The 14358-nt window shown below is 49.9% G+C and overlaps 2 protein-coding genes across 7 annotated transcripts in view; one reads left to right on the forward strand and one right to left on the reverse strand.

The window, feature by feature from the left end:
* Positions 1–3896, reverse strand: part of ZNF410 (zinc finger protein 410) — a 63449-nt gene extending 59553 nt beyond the window's left edge. For 3 of the 5 annotated variants that reach the window (XR_012727723.1, XM_075330711.1, XM_075330712.1), the window contains exons 1-3: positions 2767–3895; positions 2188–2317; positions 1812–2012 (exon numbers count right to left, since the gene is read on the reverse strand). Coding sequence is in view for 3 of the 5 variants with exons in the window: in XM_075330711.1 (XP_075186826.1) it covers positions 1812–2012; positions 2188–2317; positions 2767–2799 (364 nt within the window). In the remaining 2 variants the exon portion in view is untranslated. Of the gene's footprint in view, positions 1–1577; positions 1763–1811; positions 2013–2187; positions 2318–2766 lie in introns of those variants that run through there. The other 2 variants (XM_075330710.1, XM_075330713.1) reach the window with 2 other exon arrangements.
* Positions 3785–14358, forward strand: part of MRPL17 (mitochondrial ribosomal protein L17) — a 51371-nt gene continuing 40797 nt past the window's right edge. The window contains exon 1 of one of the 2 annotated variants that reach the window (XM_075330719.1): positions 3785–4153. In XM_075330719.1, coding sequence (XP_075186834.1) covers positions 3980–4153 — 174 coding nt within the window. In that variant the 5' untranslated portion in view covers positions 3785–3979. The remainder of the gene's footprint in view (positions 4154–14358) is intronic. The other variant, XM_075330718.1, reaches the window with a different exon arrangement.

A 14358-nucleotide genomic window follows, 5' to 3' on the forward strand; every position in this document is an offset into this window, starting at 1 on the left:
TGCAGGGATTCTTCTGTGTATTATGTACCCTTTTGCACTGTCACTTTAAAAATTGGAAATTATATTATGGCAGACTAAAGGCCGCTTTACACGCTGCGATATCGTTACAGAGATCGCTAGCGTGCGTACCCACCCCCATCGGTTGTGCGACACGGGCCTATCGCTGCCCGTGGCGCACAAAATCGTTAGGACCCGTCACACTACTTACCTGCCTAGCGACGTCGCTGTGACCGGCGATCCGCCTTTCTTTCTAAGGGGGTGGTCCGTTCGCCGTCACAGCGACGTCACTAAGCGACAGCCCAATAGAAGCGGAGGGGCGGAGATGAGCAGGACGAACATCCCGCCCACGTCCTTCCTTCCTCATTGCTAGCGTATTGCAGGTAAGGAGAGGTTCCTCGCTCCTGCGGTGTCACACATAGTGATGTGTGCTGCCGCAGGAACGAGGAACAACATCGTACCGGTGGCAGCAGCAATGATAATTTGGAATAGGGGGGCATGTCAACGATTAGCGATTTTGCGACGATTTTCGATCGCACGTAGGTGTCACACGCAACGACATCGCTAAAGCGGCCGGATGTGCGTCACGAATTCCATGACCCCAACGAGATCACTTTAGTGATGTCGCAGCGTGTAAAGCGGCCTTAGGGTATGTGCGCACGTTGCTTTTTACCTGCTTTTTTTGCTGCTTTTTCTTCTGCGCTGTTTAATGCCAAAATGGATGTGTTCTTCTATTCAAGCAAAGTCTATGGGAATTTGGGTTTCTTGTTCACACTATGTTGTTCAAAATGCTGCCTTTTTGAGGCAGAACTTTGGTCAAAAACTCAGCTTTTCAAAGAAGCAACATGTCAATTGTTTTTGCCATTTGGGTTTTGCACTGCAAAGCTGAGTTTTTGACCAAAGTTCTGCCACAAAAAGGCAGCATTTTGAACAACATAGTGTGAACAAGAAGCCCAAATTCCCATAGACTTTGCTTGAATAGAAGAACACATCCATTTTGGCATTAAACAGCGCAGAAGAAAAAGCAGCAAAAAAGCAGGTAAAAAGCAGGTAAAAAGCAACGTGCGCACATACCCTTAAGGTCACCTTACGATTGCAGATTGTCAGTTTGTAATACCATGCTTGATATATCCAATGGAGTACATTATTCCTTTTTTGACCGCGTTTATGCACTAGCTTATTTACCACACAGCTACAGGACTTTTTGTGCTTTTATGGGGTAAATTTTACCTGTTTTTTGATACCCAACTCTAACCATGGGATGAATTTTTGATGCGTGTTTGTATTATGCTAGTAAATTTGTAATTTTTTGGATCTATTTTCGTGTGTCCTTGATATATTTATATCATAAATGCAGGTCTAATGTAGGTTTAATAACTTCAAGTATAGGGACTCCAGCAGTGAACACCGTGCAGCCCCTAGTCCAGCAGAGAAGACACATGGGCCTGCCCTCACGACTGGACTTCATGCAAACGTGGTCGCTTTCACAAATTCATAACCAACGCCTTGGGAAGGCTCGAAGGGCGGCGAGAAGGAGCTTCCAAAGACCACGGCTAAGTCGCAAATTACTACAAACTCACAGCAGGAGGTCTACGAGGAAACACCAACCCAACGTGGTCACACGGAGGAGGAGCAAACCATAATTATCATCAAGTCCCAGTGCACAGACACAAGTCCCCATTATTGTCCTCCTGGCAGAACAGAAACACTAATTTGATGCTTCAGGAAAGCTCATGAGAAAGTGAAAATATTAAAGAAACAGTCACAAAACCGATCAGTATGAAGAGAAGGAAACCAGCGGTGAAGTGAGGCACCTGATCGAGCCAGGTTCAGGAGGATGAAGGAGGAGCTGTCGCTGGCTGGCAGGTCTTGCAGCAGGGATGACGGCGTGGAGGGAGACAGCAGGGCAGCATCACTCTTCTGATCTCTGGAATCTGTGCTGGGATCCAGCTGGAGGCCGGCCAGCAATTCTGAGTCCGGAGCCTTAGGTGACCCCCCATCCCTTGTGGGAGCATCTGACAGAAATACAAAGCGCAGCAGCATCACACCATGTGCCAGGCGTCCGCACGTCACACACACGCCGAGCGCTAAATAGCTGTACAACCGCTAAAGCAGTCATGCTCTGCAACACTGTCGCACATGAGTGGTCACCGTATTGATTCTCTGCAGTAAGAGCAGTCACACAGTTACCTCCTAGTAGTAGAGCATCGCATTCTGTTGGCTCTGGCAGGAGGGTGAGACACGTTAAATCCTTTGCTTCGTCCCCCACTAGTCCATCTCCCAGCGGGATAGAAGCGTTCTGGACAAATTCCACCAGGAACTAAATGACACAGGCAAGAGAATGACAACATGGTGCATGCCAGGGCAGAGTGGCCGCACGGCGCCCCCCTGCCTCAGCACGGCGCCCCCCCCCCCCCCAGTCACAGCACGGCGCCCCCCCCCCAGTCACAGCACGGCGCCCCCCCCCCCAGTCACAGCACGGCGCCCACCCCCCAGTCACAGCACGGCGCCCACCCCCCCCCCCCCCGTCACAGCACGGCGCCCCCCCACCCCCCGTCACAGCACGGCGCCCCCCCACCCCCCGTCACAGCACAGCACGGCGCCCCCCCACCCCCCGTCACAGCACAGCACGGCGCCCCCCCACCCCCCGTCACAGCACAGCACGGCGCCCCCCCACCCCCCGTCACAGCACAGCACGGCGCCCCCCCCACCCCCCGTCACAGCACAGCACGGCGCCCCCCCCACCCCCGGCACAGCACGTACACTCACCTCTGGTTTAGACTGCGGCTCATCAGATAGCATTGGGCTCTTTTCAGAAATTCACAAGCTCAGACACACCAGAAAAGCAGTCCATGAGCAGTCCCGCCATATGTATGTGGGCCTCAGGGTACAGACCATCCGCAGCAGCCCCATATAAGGCCACCACAACCGACCGGAGGTTACATTGCAACCTTTACATACAACCAGATTGCACTGGAGGGAGGGAAGGGGGGGCGCAGAGGCAGCACAGGAGACCCTCACCTGGAGGGAGGGAAGGGGGGGGCGCGGAGGCAGCACAGGAGACCCTCACCTGGAGGGAGGGAAGGGGGGGGCACGGAGGCAGCACAGGAGACCCTCACCTGGAGGGAGGGAAGGGGGGGGCGCGGAGGCAGCACAGGAGACCCTCACCTGGAGGGAGGGAAGGGGGGGGGCGCGGAGGCAGCACAGGAGACCCTCACCTGGAGGGAGGGAAGGGGGGGGGCGCGGAGGCAGCACAGGAGACCCCTCACCTGGAGAAAGGGAAGGGGGGGCGCGGAGGCAGCACAGGAGACCCTCACCTGGAGGGAGGGAAGGGGGGGGGGGGCGCAGAGGCAGCACAGGAGACCCTCACCTGGAGAAAGGGAAGGGGGGGCGCGGAGGCAGCACAGGAGACCCTCACCTGGAGGGAGGGAAGGGGGGGGGGGGCGCGGAGGCAGCACAGGAGACCCTCACCTGGAGAAAGGGAAGGGGGGGCGCGGAGGCAGCACAGGAGACCCTCACCTGGAGGGAGGGAAGGGGGGGCGCGGAGGCAGCACAGGAGACCCTCACCTGGAGGGAGGGAAGGGGGGGCGCGGAGGCAGCACAGGAGACCCTCACCTGGAGGGAGGGAAGGGGGGGGCACGGAGGCAGCACAGGAGACCCTCACCTGGAAGGAGGGAAGGGGGGGCGCGGAGGCAGCACAAAAGCTACACCACCTGGAGGGAGGGAGCGCAGGACGTTCTCACCGCAGGGCGCACAGGAGCCGCTGACCAGGAGACTCTCCTTTTTCACGAACACCATGGACTGTACGAGAGAACAGCTACTTTAGGACCTCACGTCACACGGAAAGCAAACATGTACAGATGTGTTGTGTACGGATTACGGAAGGCGGAAATACGTGTGTTGTGTACGGAAGGCGGAAATACGTGTGTTGTAATGTGTACGGAGTCAGGGCGGGAGAGCTGAGTGTGACCGCTAAGACAAAATGAGGTTATTTCCTCACCTTCTCGTGTCGCATGGCAAGGTGGCGCGGCGGATGGGCCTGGGGCCTCGCTCCAGACTGGATATGCTGCGGAATCTCCTGACAGCTCTTGTTAGACATGAGCGTATTGAAACCACATGGGCCCGTGCAGACGAACTGAGGTTCTATGCAGACAAGGTGAGGAGCGCCGTTACCGTAGCAACCTTACATAAATAGTGCTTTTTTTAAAAATAATCTTCATAACGAAGGAGCCCCCCTTTCCCCTTCCCCCTGTCCCCTTCCTTCCCCCTGTCCCCTTCCTTCCCCATTCCCTCCCCCCTTTCCCCTTCCTTCCCCCTTTCCCCTTCCTTCCCCCTTTCTTCCCCCTTTCCCCTTCCTTCCCCCTTTCCCTCTCCCCTTCCTTCCCCCTTTCCTTCCCCCTTTCCCTCCCACCTTTCCCTCCCCCCTTTCCTTCCCCCCTGTCCCTTCCCCCTGTCCCACTCCCTTCCCCCTGTCCCACTCCCTTCCCCCTGTCCCACTCCCTTCCCCCTGTCCCACTCCCTCCCCCCTTTCCCACTCCCTCCCCCCTTTCCCACTCCCTCCCCCCTTTCCCACTCCCTCCCCTCTTTCCCACTCCCTCCCCTCTTTCCCACTCCCTCCCCTCTTTCCCACTCCCTCCCCTCTTTCCCACTCCCTCCCCTCTTTCCCACTCCCTCCCCTCTTTCCCACTCCCTCCCCTCTTTCCCACTCCCTCCCCTCTTTCCCACTCCCTCCCCTCTTTCCCACTCCCTCCCCTCTTTCCCACTCCCTCCCCTCTTTCCCACTCCCTCCCCTCTTTCCCACTCCCTCCCCTCTTTCCCACTCCCTCCCCTCTTTCCCACTCCCTCCCTCTTTCCCACTCCCTCCCTCTTTCCCACTCCCTCCCTCTTTCCCACTCCCTCCCTCCGTTGCTTTCCCACTCCCTCCCTCCGTTGCTTTCCCACTCCCTCCCTCCGTTGCTTTCCCACTCCACCCCTCCGTTGCTTTCCCACTCCACCCCTCCGTTGCTTTCCCACTCCACCCCTCCGTTGCTTTCCCACTCCACCCCTCCGTTGCTTTCCCTTTCTTTCCCACCCCTCTCATGTTGATAGAGGACTCTTCTCACTGTGGATAATGACACAATCTTACCAGCTTCTGCCAGCATCGTCACAAGGTCTTTTGCTTTTGTTCTTGGGTTGATATGCACATGTGTGACCAAAGCATGTTCATCTCTGGTACACAGAACCCGTCTCCTTCCTGAGTGGTGTGATGGCTGGATATTCCCATCTTGTCTGTACTTGTGTATAATTGTTTGTACAGATGAATGAGGCATCTTCAGGTATTTTGTAATTGCAGCCAAGGATAAACCAGACTTGTGCAGGTCACAATTCTCTTCCTGAGATCTTGGCTGATTTCTTTTGACTTTCCCATGATGCTACAGAAGCTGTGTGTTTCAGGTGTGCATTACAATACATCCACAGGTGTGTCTCTAACTCAGATGTTGCCAATAAACCTATCAGAAGCTTCCAAAGACATGACATCATCATATGGGCAGTTCCATATTGTTTAAAGGCACAGTATTCTTATGTATGGAAACTTTTTGACTTTGCAGAAAGTAATAAAAATGCCTTAACACATTCCTCTTTCTTATTCTAAAAATTTAAAAAAATAAAAAACCCTAAGTTCAAATCATTCCCCTTTTGCCTCATTGAAAAACAACAATAAAAAATATACTGTATTTTTTTGGATTATAATACGCACCCTGGTTTTAGAGGAGGAAAATAAAATTTTAAGCAGAAAAAGTGGTCATGACACACTTATGGGGCGAGGATCTGCTGCTGACACTTATGGGGGTAATGTCCCCAAATTCTCTACTAAGGTACCCCATCCTGGTAATGATCCTCCTGCCTTATATATGATCGCCATCCTTGTATATATGTCCCTCATCCTGGTATAGCCTCCATCCTGCTCTTTACCGCTATCATGGTATAGCCCCCATCCTGCTACATAGCGCCATTCTGGTATATTCCCTTATCCTGCTATATGCCCCCATCCATCCCGCTATATGCCCCCATCCATCCCGCTATATACCCCCATCCATCCCGCTATATACCCGCTAAGAGGACCCTTAGCTAGGCTACTCTTCGCCGTATACATCGCCAAGTGGTGCACTGTCCACTGCAGGGCTGTTGACTTGGCGTCTGGCTCCTTGAGGACCCTTAGCTGGGCTACTCCTCGCCGTATACATCGCCAGGTGGTGCGCTGGCCACTGCAAGGCTGTTGACTTGGCGTCTGGCTCCTTGGCTGAGCTCCACCTCACCGCGCACACCGTCCTCCAGCTCTTCTGTTGTGACCATAGCATTGGCCTGTTCTTTAGCTTAGTTTCTGGTGCCTTCAGCCATTCTTGCAGTCTTTACTGTATGGGAGTATGGGACACACACACACACACACACACACACACACACACACACACACAATCTTGATCCCGCAATATGTTATGAACCGTGCGGGTGGGGGGGGGGGTTGTCGGTGTCAGATCCCTTTGCTCTGTCATGTACCTGTCCATCTCTGATGAAACCGCATCTCGCAGCCCCACCCTGAAGTCTCTAATATGTCAGTGCCATGCAATACGACCTCGTCACTTCTACCACTACGTGACGTTCTGGGACCCCAAGTGGTACGTAAGATCTTGGCGCAATGCAACACTGATACCTCCTGCCCCCGCAGGCACAGGGAGGGAGACAGAGCAGACCGCACAACCTCTGGCATGACACCCAGCTTCCTCACAACCTCGATCGGTGGCCAAAACCTTTCCACTAGCCCAAGTGGAACAGTATTCTGCCGGTCCAGTACAGTAGACGGCTACCAGTTCCTCGTTAAATATAGGCCTGGTCCGTTAACAGGACTATACCAGGCTAGAAACCAGCCCAGGTAGCATGTAATGTTAAACCAAGCGCACGGACATGGGGTTCAGGGATCGAGATAAACAAAACAGCTCAAGATTAAATTATATATTTAATCACCTGAACCCGTTTACCACCCAGCGATTTTCCATTTTTGTTTTTTCCTCCCATTGTTCCAAGAACCCTAACTTTTTTATTTTTCCATCAATATTGCCATATGAGTATTTATTTTTTTTGCAGGACGAGTTGTACTTTTGAATAAAATCATTATTTTTACCATATAGTGTACTGGAAGACGGGAAAAAAAATTCCAAGTGCGATGAAATTGCAAAAAAAAGTGTGATTGCAGGATTGTTTTGGGGGCCTTTTACTCTAACTAATGGGTCAGTATGATGCCTCAAGTCGGTATGAGTTCATTGATACCCAACCTGTATAGATTTACTTTTATGTAGCGGGGTTAAAAAAATTCAAACATTTGTCCAAAAAAGAATTGTGCTTTTTGTGTCATTTTCTAAAATCCATGGTATTCTCATTTTTGGGATTTGGGGCTCAGTGGTGGCTTATTTTTTCCACCTAGAGCTGATGTTTTTAAACGTATCAATTTTGTGCAGGTACTACATTTTGATCGCCCGTTATTGAATTTTAACAAAAAAAATTAAAAGGTGACCAACAAACATAATTTTGGCATTGGGAAATTTTTTTCTCGCTACGCTGTGTACGATCAGCTTGATTGATTTTATATTATGATAAATGAGCATTTCTGAATGCGGCGATACCAAATGTGTGTACCGTATTTTTCGGACTATAAGACGCACTCCCCCACCCTAACCCTAACCCCCCCCCCCCCAAAATATTGTGTCTTATAGTCTGAATATGGCTGCGGGGAATGAGGGTGCTGCGGTGGAGAGGGTCATCGTTGGATGAGCAGGCTGTAGCAGCCTGCCGTGACCACGTAGGACCGCTCACTTCATATGCACGCCCATCCTCCCGCCCATCATCCCTCAGCGCTGAATCCGGCGCTGACAGGTGGGCGGGGGGTGCGCGCATAATTAACAGCCGGCCCGTGTGATCACCCCTGACAACTACAGCCTGGAGTGATCATGTGCGACTTTATTCACTGCGCCCCGTGCATCATCATCATCGGCGCGGGGAGCAGTGAATAAGTATACTCACCCGTCTATTATGATCCAGAACCATGGAAGACACCTTCTACCAATGATTTATGGTTGACAAGAGCATTGGCAACTAATCTGTCCGCCATCCCCTTACTAACCATCAACACTAGAAGTAGCCGAGGGGTGAACTAACATCCTGTGCACCGCGGACCCAGCCGGAGAACTAGCTATCCTAAAGGAAGGAAAGATGAATAACTCTCTGCCTCAGAAAATAGATATAGAATAGCAAGCCCCCCACATTCAAAGACTGCGGTGATATAGGAAAACACAATACACAGATGATAGGATTAGCAAAAGGTGAGGCCTTACTGACTAAATAGGACAGGAAAGGGACTGATGGTGGCCAGAGAAAAATCCTACAAAAATCCAAATACCTGATAGTACAAAAAGCTCTCAGATCGCTAGATCTGCACTCCGTCCTATACCAGGCGCTCTTGTCATACCAATGAACAGAAAGCAGGAACCATTACAAATTCAAGAAGCAACAGACACATGGACTTATAGGAGCAATACTCCAAACATAGCCGCAGGGAGCTTTCCAGCTAAGCAACTGAGAGGGAAGATCCCTGCATGCAAATAAACTGAAAACAGCCACAGCAAATGACAAACTTAGATAAGAGCAAAAAGAACCAAACAACAAATAAAGAGCAAAGCACTTATCTGGGGCAGATGTGGTCTGGAGCAGGATGAAGCAGGCTGGTGAACAAAGAACTGACATCCGGCATAGTCTGCTATCAGACCAGGGTTTAAATAGGCAGAGAGTTAGCAATGGAAACGCCCATTGCTCAACACACCTGGTCTCTGTCCAAACCATTCCTGGCCACAAGAGGGAGCCTCACAGCAGCCAAAGCATAACTGACATTCACAACAGTACCCCCCCCCTTGAGGAGGGGTCACCGAACCCTCACCAATGCCACCGGGTCGCTCAGGATGAGCATGATGGAAGGCGCAAACCAACCTGTCCGCATGAATGTCAGAAGCCACAACCCAAGAGTTATCCTCCTGCCCATAAACCTTCCATTTCACAAGGTACTGAAGCTTTCGACTACTGCGACGGGAATCCAGAATTTTTTCAACCTCATACTCCAGATCCCCTTGTACCAAAACAGGGTCAGGAGGCGCTGCTGCAGGAACTGTTGGCTCCACATGTTTCTTCAACAAGGACTTATGGAAGACATTGTGAATCTTAAATGACACCGGCAGAGTCAAACGGAAAGATACAGGCTTGATGATCTCCGAAATCTTATAAGGTCCAATAAATCTGGGCTTAAATTTAGGAGATGGAACTCTCATAGTAATATTTTTAGAGGACAACCATACCATGTCCCCCACTTTAAACCGGGGACCAACAGTCCAACGCCGGTTGGCAAACTTTTGGGCAGTTTCTTGGGACTGAAACAATTTATCCACTACCTGCCCCCAAATCTGCTGCATTCTGTGTCCCACCGAATCCACCCCTGGACAGTCAGACGCCTCAAGCTGCTCCGAGAGGAACCTGGGGAACCCAAAATTGCAGAAAAAGGGGGACACCAATGTGGTAGAGCTAGCTCTATTGTTAAGGGCAAATTCAGCCAAGGGGAAAAACGAAACCCAGTCATCCTGATCTGCAGAAACAAAACACCGTAAATAGGTCTCCAGGGTCTGGGTAGCCCTTTCAGTCTGACCGTTGGTCTGAGGATGAAACGCCGAGGAGAAAGACAGCTGAACACCCAATTTGGACCAAAAAATCCTCCAAAACCTGGATACAACTGCACCCCACTGTCAGAAACAATGTTTTCGGGAATACCATGCAAACGAACAACATGTTGGAAAAACAAAGGCACCAACTCTGATGAAGATGGCAACTTAGATGGGGGAATCAAGTGGACCATCTTGGAGAATCCATCACAGATCACCCAAATCAGTCATTTTCTGAGAGACGGGAAGATCTGAAATAAAATCCATAGAGATGTGCGTCCAAGGTCTTTTAGGTATCGGCGAAGGCAATAAAAGCCCACTAGAACATGAACCACAGGGCTTGGACCTAGAACAAACTCCACACGACTGCACAAAACGACAGACATCCCGGGACAGGGAAGGCCACCAAAAAGAGCGTCTCACAAGACCCCGAGTACCAAAAATGCCAGGATGACCCGCCAAAACAGAGCAATGAACCTCAGAGACAACTCTGTTTCTCCATTGGTCCGGGACAAAGTTTCTCCGTAGGACATCTCTCTGGTTTATCCCCCTGAAATTCCGCCAGTGCCAACCGCAGATCAGGCGAAATGGCCGAGAAAACTACACCATCATTCAGGATAGTAGACGGCTCGACAACCTCCAAAGAGTCAGCACAGAAACTCCTGGAAAGGGCATCGGCCTTAACATTCTTGGTGCCCGGCAAAAAAGAGACCACAAAATTAAACCGAGTAAAAAACATAGCCCACCTGGCCTGCCGAGGATTCAACCTCTTGGCAGATTCCAGATAGGTAAGATTCTTGTCGTCCGTAAGAACCACAACTTGATTTCTGGCCCCCTCCAACCAATGTCTCCACTCTTCAAATGCTCACTTCATAGCCAATAATTCCCGGTTCCCCACATCATAATTCCGTTTAGAAGGAGCAAACTTCCAAGAGAAAAAAGCACAGGGTTTAAGTTTACCCGAAGTAGCGTCTCGTTGAGACAGAACAGCTCCTGCTCCGATCTCTGAGGCATCGATCTCAACCTGAAATGGGCGAGACACATCAGGTTGCTGCAGGACTGGGGCAGAAGTGAATCGCCTTTTAAGCTCCTGGAAGGCCACAATCGCCTCTGGGGACAATGCTCAGCATCAGCTCCTTTCTTGGTTAAATCTGTCAGAGGTTTGACAATGGCAGAAAAATTGGCTATAAATTTACGGTAAAAATTAGCAAACCCCAAAAAACTGCTGCAGGGATTTTAGAGAAGTCGGTTGCACCCAGTCGTAAATAGCCTGAACCTAAACCGGGTCCATTTCAATAGCGGAGGGAGACAAAATGAACCCCCAAAAAGGAAATCCTTTGCACCCGAAAGAGGCACTTTGACCCCTTTAACGTACAGTGCATGATCCTTAAGTATCTTTAAAACAGCCCGTACTTGCCCAACATGAGAGTCCCAATCATCAGAAAAAAATCAAGATGTCATCCAAATAGACAATCAAAAATTTACCAATAAGGTCCCGAAAAATATCATTCGTGAAGGCCTGGAAGATGGAGGGTGCATTAGTGAGCCCAAAAGGCATCACTAGGTACTCAAAATGCCCCTCAGGAATATTAAAAGCGGTCTTCAATTCATCACCTTCCTTAATATGGATGAGATTATACGCACCCTTGAGATCCAGTTTCTTTAACCATTTGGCACTCTTCACTCTAGAGAACAGATCAGACATCAGAGGCAAAGGGTACTGATATTTGACTGTAATTTTATTAAGAAGACGGTAATCAATACAAGGCCTCAACGACCCATCTTTCTTAGCAACAAAGAAAAAGCCAGCACCCAAAGGAGAAGAGGAGGGCCGAATGTGCCCCTTCTCCAATGATTCCCTGATATATGACCACATGGCATCATGTTCGGGCACAGACAAGTTGAAAATCCGCCCCTTGGGAAATTTACAACCCGGCACCAGCTCAATGGCACAGTCACAGTCCCGGTGTGGGGGCAGAGAATCAGATTCCTGGTCATTAACTACATCACGGAAATCAGACAAGAAGGCCGGAACATCAACTGCCTGAGCAGATGTGGACGACACGGAAAGGTCCTGATGCACACCTTGACAACCCCAACTAGCTACCGACAAGGATCTCCAGTCAAGGACTGGATTATGGGTCTGCAACCACGGAAATCCTAGTACCGAGGTATCCTTTAGATTATGCAATACTAAAAATGTACAAATTTCCTAATGCGCTGGTGCAACTCTCATAGGCACCTGGCTCCAAAATTGAGGGTTTTTTTTCTGCCAAAGGGTTAGCATCAATGCCCCTTAAAGGAATAGGAGTTTGCAAAGGAACCATGGGGAAACCACAATCCCTAGCAAACCCAAAATCCATCAAATTGAGCGCTGCCCCTGAGTCCACAAAGGCCAATGCAGAAAAGGAAGACAATGAGCAAATCGATGTGACAGACAAAAGAAACTTTGGTTGCAAAGAACCCACAGTAACAGAAGTAGCCAATCTCCTTTCACGTTTAGGGCAGACAGAGATATTATGAGAAGCCTCTCCACAATAGAAGCACAGTCTATTCTTCCGTTTGAACCCCTGCCGACTAGCATTAGAAAGGACCCTATCACACTCCATAGGCTCCAAAGGCTGTTCCACAGGCACAAAACCAGCAGGTATCTTCCTGCGCTCACGTAACCGCCTATCAATCTGAATGGCTAAGGTCATAGAGGCATCAAGACCAGAAGGGATGGGGAATCCCACCATTACATCCTTCACAGTATCAGCAATACTCTTCCGAAAAAGAGCCGCAAACGATTCATCATTCCATTTGGTAAGGACCGCTCACTTTCGAAATATCTGACAAAAAGTTTCTGCAGAATCCAAACCCTGAGTTAAGGACAACAAGGCCTTTTCTGATTGGTCCACAATATTGGGTTCGTCATATAATAAACCCAAGGCCTGAAAAAAGGAGTTCACATCACTGAGAATCGGATGATCAGACGCCAAAGAGAAGGCCCAGTCCTGAGGGTCACCACGCAGCAAGGAGATGACAATCTTAACCTGCTGTACGGGATTCCCTGAGGACTTAGGGCGCAGGTCAAAAAATAATTTACAATTATTTTTAAAGCTCAAAAATCTCGACCTATCTCCCCAAAAAAAATCACAAATGGGAATCTTAGGCTCTGCAAGGGGAGTCTGTGCAAGATAACACTCTAGACGACGAATCTTAGCATCAAGATGAGCAACATGCTCACCCAGTTCATCCATGCTAGAAAAAAGAAATCCTCCACGGAACCCAAAGAAGAGGAAAAACACAAAAAAAAAACAACTCTCAGCAGACTTTTTTTTTTTCCCCCCTTTCTTAAGAGTATCCTTTAAATTTGTTGGCCGGATGTACTGTTATGATCCGGAACCATGGAAAACCACCATAAATCATTGGTAAAAGGTGACAAGAGTATTGGCAACTAATCTGGCCGCTATCCCCTTACTAACGGTCAACACTAGAAGTAGCCGAGGGGTGAACTAACATCCTGTGCACCGCAAACCCAGCCGGAGAACTAGCTATCCTAAAGGAAGGAAAGATGAATAACTCTGCCTCAGAGAATAGATAAAGAATAGCAAGCCCCCCACATTCAAAGACTGCGGTGATATAGGAAAATACAATACACAGATGGATGATAGGATTAGCAAAAGGTGAGGCCCTACTGACTAAATAGGACACGACAGGAAAGGGACTGATGGTGGCCAGAGAAAAATCCTGCAAAAATCCAAAAACCTGATAGTACAAAAAAGCCCTCAGATCACTAGATCTGAACTCCGTCCTATACCAGGCGCTTTTGTCATACCAATGAACACAAAGCAGGAACCACTACAAATTCAAGAAGCAACAAACGCATGAACTTATAGGAGCAATACTCCAAACATAGCTGCAGGGAGCTTCCCAGCTAAGCAACTGAGAGGGAAGATCCCAGCATGCAAATAAACTGACAATAACCACAGTAAGTGACAAACCCAGATAAGAGCAAAAAGAACCAAACAAAAATAAAGAGCAAAGCACTTATCTGGGGTATATGTGGTCTGGAGCAGGATGAAGCAGGCTGGTGAACAAAGAACTGACATCCGGCATAGCCTGCTATCAGACCAGGGTTTAAATAAGCAGAGAGTTGGCAATGGAAACGCCCATTGCTCAACACACCTGGTCTCTGTCCAATCCATTCCTGGCCACAAGAGGGAGCCTCATAGCAGCCAAAGCATAACATCACAACACCCGTCACCGTTGTCTGCAGCATCACGATCTCCTCCTGTCTGCCAGCCCGCTGATCTGTGTGTAGAGAGCGGTGAGCACAGCGATGACATCATCCCTGTGCGCACCGCTAGTCTCCACACATGTCAGCTGACCGGCAGACAGGAGGACGAGCGATGCTGCAATGAAGTGACCGGTGACTGCTCCACACAGATCAGCGGCGCTGCTGCCGCCACAGACAGAGGGAGGAGCGATGCTGCATGGAGCGAGGAAAGGTGAGTATAAACGTTTATTTTTATGTGCCACATGTAGCGGGTCATATAGCAGGATGGGGGTATATAGCGGGATGGATGGGGGTATATAGCGGGATAGATGGGAGTATATAGCAGAATGCGGCCATATACCAGGATGG

Source organism: Anomaloglossus baeobatrachus, chromosome 12 (assembly GCF_048569485.1).
Source record: "Anomaloglossus baeobatrachus isolate aAnoBae1 chromosome 12, aAnoBae1.hap1, whole genome shotgun sequence".
Lineage (NCBI taxonomy): Eukaryota > Metazoa > Chordata > Amphibia > Anura > Aromobatidae > Anomaloglossus > Anomaloglossus baeobatrachus.